The 6,188-nt window shown below is 44.0% G+C and overlaps 1 protein-coding gene across 1 annotated transcript in view; it reads left to right on the forward strand.

The window, feature by feature from the left end:
- CA10 (carbonic anhydrase 10) overlaps nucleotides 1-5,844 on the forward strand; it is a 491,593-nt gene extending 485,749 nt beyond the window's left edge. The window contains exons 8-10 of the mRNA XM_042915031.1: nucleotides 689-843; nucleotides 2,723-2,897; nucleotides 5,435-5,844. Coding sequence (XP_042770965.1) covers nucleotides 689-843; nucleotides 2,723-2,897; nucleotides 5,435-5,457 — 353 coding nt within the window. The 3' untranslated portion in view covers nucleotides 5,458-5,844. The remainder of the gene's footprint in view (nucleotides 1-688; nucleotides 844-2,722; nucleotides 2,898-5,434) is intronic.
- The last annotated feature ends 344 nt before the right edge of the window (nucleotides 5,845-6,188 follow it).

Here is a 6,188-nt window from a genome sequence, read left to right on the forward strand (position 1 = left end):
TCCTGCTGGAGAAATGTGCTTCTTTGAATCCCCGTTGTCAACCTTGACCATATTACTTCTTGGGCTGCCAAAGTGTGAGCAGAAGTGACATGTGTCCCTTCTAGGATGGAAGTTTTAAGAGACGACATATGCTTCATCATGCTTGCTTTCTATCATTGCTACTCACAAGGGTCTTAAATGGCAGCTGCTCTATGGGCCCGAGTCCCTGAGTGTGAACAGCAGTGACGTGGAGGCAGCTCCCAGCCAACCTAGGGTGAACATGTACACAAGCAAGAAATAAACCTTTGTTGTTTAAAATAACTGAGATTCTCTGGGTGGCTCAGTCAGTTGAGTGTCCAACTTTGGCTCGGGTCATGATCTCACCATTCGTAGGTTTGAGCCCTGCGTCAGGCTCTGTGCTGATAGCTCAGAGCCTGGAGCCTGCTTCAGATTCTGTGTCTCCCTCTCTCTCTGCCCCTCCCCTGCTCATGCTCTGTCTCTCTCTGTCTTGAAAATAAATAAAACATTACAAAATTTAAAAATAACTGAGATTGGGGGGTGGGGACAGGAAGCTGTTCATTACTATAGCCTGTCCTAGCAGATATGGTCTTCTGGAGTCTGAAAAGAAAAAGAAAAAAAAACAATTATCAGCAATATCACACTTTCTCAAGAAACCTAACTCTTAAATCTTTCTTATTTTCTTCTCTAGATGATGCATATTTACTACAGGGACTTAATATAGAGGAACTATATCCAGAGACCTCTAGTTTCATTACTTATGATGGGTCGATGACTATCCCACCCTGCTATGAGACAGCAAGTTGGATAATAATGAACAAACCTGTGTACATAACCAGGATGCAGGTGAGCTTTTCCGGGGTCTTTTAGCTCATGGGGAAGACGGTATAAAGACCGACTGGGTTTGTGGAGCGCCTGTTCTATCAGTTTGCTAGGACTGCTTCAATGAAGCATCATAGACTTGGTGGCTTACACAACAGAAATGTACTGCCTCACAGCTCTGGAAGCTGTAAATCCAAGATGATGGTGTCAGCAGGGTTGATCCATTCCAAGGGATGTAAGGAAGAAACTGTTCCGCACCTGTCCTTCAGGTGGGCTGCTGGCAATCTCTGGTGCTCCTTGGCTTGTAGAAGCATTGCCCGCTCTGCCTTCATCTTTACATAGCATTCTTCCTCTGTGTCTCTGTCCAAATCCCCTTTTCTATAAGGCCACCAGTCATAATGAATCAGGGCCCACATTATGACCTTAGCTAATTACATCTGTAATGACCCCATTTCCAAATAAAGTCACATTCTGAGGTGCTGGGGTTAGGACTTCAATTTATGAATTCTGGGGGTACACAATTGAAATCACCACACCTGTGTTTGAAGAACCAGCCTCTGAAAAGGCTTAGCGTGAACTAATTATAGATAGAACCATCCCACCTGTCTGAATGAGAAAAGAGAGCAGGGTTCCCAAAGTGTGACAGCTGTGATGTTCAGACAGCAAGTGAGCAAAATGGATATGTCGAAATATGTTTGAAAAAGCTGGATTTAAAAAAAAAAAGTTAAATAGATTTTCTTATTGGGAAACTTCTCAGGGCCTTTAAATTGATAATACATGTGTCCGTCTCCAAGGGAAGGCACGGGATGTTTAGCATTTCACGAACCTATTTGAATGTGGGATTTTTTAGAGCACCTCACCGGACTAGCATTCCTCTGAACTGCACGAGAACCAGTGGCCACCTGGTGCCAGCTTTGCTAATGGCTCAACTGTGTGCTTCTAAAGCTGTCACCCCCACTTATGTGAAGGGAATACTCCTCCTCCTTATAACGAGGGGGGGTAAATTACATCTGTTCGAGTTTGGACTTCTCTGATGGTGAGCGTCTATAAAAACTCAAAAGGAAGATAGATGAGCAAAGGAAGTAGAATCCAATCTCCTTATCCAGTCTCCTTGACAGAATATGTTCTCACAAGCCAACAGTCTGAACCATTTGAAGGCTCTGATCCTATCTGTAGTGATTGGGATTCTTTAGGTGAAAAGGCACCCCCTCCAGATGACTTAAACTTAGGGAAAAGGATGTATTCAAGAGATATGGGGGCATCTCATGGAAGTTGAGATCAGAAATTGCTGTCAGGAATTCACGAGAAGTCCATCCTCCCTGTTCTTCTCTGCTCCTTGTTGCACATATGCTTTATTCTTCTTTTCTGTTGGAGACTCTTCCTTTGCTTCACAGTCCTGGGGTGGAACATGGTAGAAAATGCTCCAGTCCAGCCACCTGGTCCTGATAATCACAGAAAATGAACCAGATTGATCCAGCGTAATGTAGCTCCGACCCTGGGACCAATCACTACCGTTTGGCTAATACCCATGTGGGGGAATGATTCCCTGAATTACTGAAAGTTATCAAACCATGAGGTGTCAGAGGAAAAAAAAGGACACTGGAGAACAACTAGATAGATTTCCTCCTTTGACAGAGAGTGTATTTGAGGATAAGAGAGAGCAAAAGGACTTGTTCAGAGCCATGTATGACCTAGTCAGATAGAAGCAAGGCTCACTCCATGCACGGAGGCATCAGTGGGCCTGCAGCACAACTGAATCCATGAAACAAGGGTCTCTGCAGGGCTCACACGCCCTCTCCCAGGCAGCCAGTACCACCAGGCGTGGCCACAGTCTACGCGGTCCTCCTTTTTCCCTAGTGCATTTAGGAGAATGGGTCGGACTCAGCTGTGTCTCTCTCCACAGATGCATTCCTTACGCCTGCTCAGCCAGAATCAGCCATCTCAGATCTTTCTGAGCATGAGTGACAACTTCAGGCCTGTGCAGCCGCTCAATAACCGCTGCATCCGCACCAACATCAACTTCAGTTTACAGGGGAAGGACTGTCCAAACAACCGAGCCCAGAAGCTTCAGTATAGAGGTGGGTGCAGTGGCTCCGAGGGCAGTCGACCCCAGCCAGAGCTCAGCCATCTTGTTTAGGCTGGCTCTTAAAGGCCTGGTGTTAGCTCCCAATATAAGAACCATGATTACAAATGACGATGAGACCACCACCTTCCATTTGTATCGTGTTTTCCTGTTGGTAAAACCTATATATCATTAGAGATAGAAATTAGAGAGAGAGAGAGAGAAAGAGAGAGAGAGAAAGAGGTAGAGATAGAGAGAGATATTAGAGATAGCAATAGAGTTAGGGATAGGGATAGAGATAGATAGGGAAAGAAAAAGAAAGAAAGAGAAAGGAAAGATAGAGATAGAGAGGTGAGGCAGGGGCGCTGGGGGTGGGGGGAATGCTCAAACCTTCAAATCCCTTCTGGTTCAAGCAAGACAGCATTAAAAAAAAAAAAAAAGGAAAGAAGGAAGGAAGGAAGGAAGTTTTATCGGAGCCCAAGTTAGGACAGCTGCCAGGTATATACAATCTTCACAAAGAAGAGAGTGCTCCCATGAAGGAACATTTGGTGTAGGGTTATATGCATTTTTTATATAAATAGTTACAAGTCATTACACTAAGGACATTTCCCAAAATTGCAGACCTTATCTCAAGCTTCTAGAATCTACAGCGCCATATCACTTTAAACTTACGGGAACCAGGGAGGTTTTTCTCCTTTTTCTATTTCTTTCAGTTTTTACTTAAATTCCAGTTAGTTAACCTATAGTGTAATATTAGTTTCTGGTATATGGTATAGTGATTCAACACTTCCATACGTCACCCTGTGCTCATCACAACAAGTGCACTCCTTAATCCCCGTCACCTATTTCACCCATCCCCCCACTTACCCCCTCCCCCGTGGTAACCATCAGTTTGCTCTCTGTAGTTAAGAGTCTGTTTCCTGGTTTGCACCCCCCTCTCTTTTTCCCTTTGCTTGTTTGTTTTGTTTCTTAAATTCCACATATGAGTGACATCATATGGTGTTTGTCTTTCTCTGACTGATTTTGCTTAGCCATAAGACAACGTTTTTATTGCCATTTTACCAAGGGCCCAGCAAGGCTGATTTTCCAGTGTTATTTGTTAGAACAGGACAGCTAGAAGCCTTCAAGTTTTTAGCTATGTGCACGGTGGTCTCCACCCACCTTTCTCCCAAAAGGCAAGCAAATGTTCTGGATGCCAGGCCAATGGGATCCAACGAGGAACTATGTGTGAGCACATCGTTTTCCAGTGCTGTGTTTCTAGAAGTGACTATTATCCCAACTAAAGAGGACATTTAAGATGACTCCTGCCTCCTATAACCCTGTTGTCCATATCCAGCTCCCTCTCTTCCCTTATGCATGCTCAGTAACTGTCAGCCGTTGTGGTAAACCCTCAACATGGAAAGGAAGATGGAGACAGAAGAAAGTCATGCAGATGCCTTCAGCAGGGAATCCACACACCTGAGCTCCAGGCCTGGTTCTGTCACTACCAAGCCATGTAAACCCAACAGTCATTTCCCCCAGGGCCTGGCTTTTTTCATGACAGTCCCTATACCATCTACTTCATGACTTGTGAGGAGCAAATGAGAGCCTGGGTGGGGAAGCCCTTTGTAGCAATAACGTGCTGCCCAAATATGGGAGCTACGGATGTTATCAGGCAGCTTTTAGAAGCAGCTACCACTGCTGCCCCGAGGTCCCCCACTTGAGCTCTCCTGCTTCCCCCACATTTCCCTCTTTTTTCTCTGTCAGGTATATGCAGAGTGTCCAAACTACAATTTTCTGTTCCCTTCTAGCCAGAACTACCAGAAAAATACTCAACTCATTCATTGAACGTTCCCTTTATTCAACACCTAGTTGTTGTGCACCTACTAGGTGCCAGGCACATACTTAGCTAGGTGATGGGAATACAGTGGTGAGGAAGACAGATATGACCCATGCAGAGCTTACAGTCTGGAGCAGGGATCACAAACTTTTTCTGTAAAGGGCCAGCTGTTAAATACTTTGGGCTTTTGAGTCATATGGTCTCTGCTACACTCTTATGTTGTAGTGTGAAAGCAGCCATAGACATTATGTAAATTAATGGGTGTGGCCATGTTCCAATAAAACTTTATTTACAAAAACAGATCACAGGCTGTATTTGGCCCATGGGCTGTCATTTGCCCACCCCTGGTCTAGAACACTGCCATCCACTAGAGCTTTCTGTGACTATGGAAATGTTCTATATCTACATTGTTCAGTATGGTCTCGACTAGCCACACGTGGCTGTCAAACATTTGAAGCGTGGCTAGTATGGTGATGCACACTAAATTTTTAGTTTTATTTCATTTTAATTAATTTTAATTAATGTTAGCTACGTGTGAGTGGTAACAAACATATTGGACAGCTCAGGCCTAGAGGTTTATGAGGAAGTGGATGAGGTAGTTGGGATACATACATACAATTCCCAGAACTGTCCCTTCCCCTTTGGAGTAACCCCCCCCCCCAACTTCATTCACATTAATTCAACTATGCCTTGTTTTGTACTGTGTGTGTCTGTGTTTTTTTCTTCCTTTCCAGTAAATGAATGGCTCCTCAAATAAGGAACGAGGCCAAGAAGAATCTCAAGAAGAAATGCTACAACTGTGAATTGATGTAACCTAGATACCCCTTCTTTCTTCTCTCTCCTTCCCTCCCTCAAGCTTCATCCACTCTTTGGATTGGCCCTTTCTTCATGAAAAGTGTCTGCAACACCATGCCAGAGGAACACATCTCTTACACACACCCACCAACACACACACACAAGCACTCACACACACACATGGACACACGCAAACGTATTCACACACAGACACACTTACATGGCCTCCAAGATGGGAAGTCAAGTTTCAGAAAAAAAAACAGGCTCATTCATAAGAGGTCTTAGAAGAAAATAACCAGTTAACCTGATTACAATTTTGATACTGTTTTCCTGAACTAATAAATCTACCCAATGAGACTTTTCAGCCTTTGTACATACAAAATTCTTCCAAAAGAGAGAGAGGAGGAAACACAGCTCCGACAGCATCAAGTGGACTTTGTTCTTGGCATCAAGTGATCTCGGGTGGTGTCCTAGGATCCTCTGAGGGTGCTGGTGACAGGTGAACCAGGACAAAGTTGGCCAAGGACACTTATTTCTAGATTATGATTCTTCTGTTTACTCAAAAATTTAAAAAGAAAAAGACAGACATTGAAGAGATACACATTGTATATACATCACTGCAGACTATAAAGAAATGGAATTATTTCCCCTCTTTGTCACATATCTGTAGTAGGATTTGCCAAGATCAGAATC

Source organism: Panthera leo, chromosome E1 (assembly GCF_018350215.1).
Source record: "Panthera leo isolate Ple1 chromosome E1, P.leo_Ple1_pat1.1, whole genome shotgun sequence".
NCBI lineage: Eukaryota > Metazoa > Chordata > Mammalia > Carnivora > Felidae > Panthera > Panthera leo.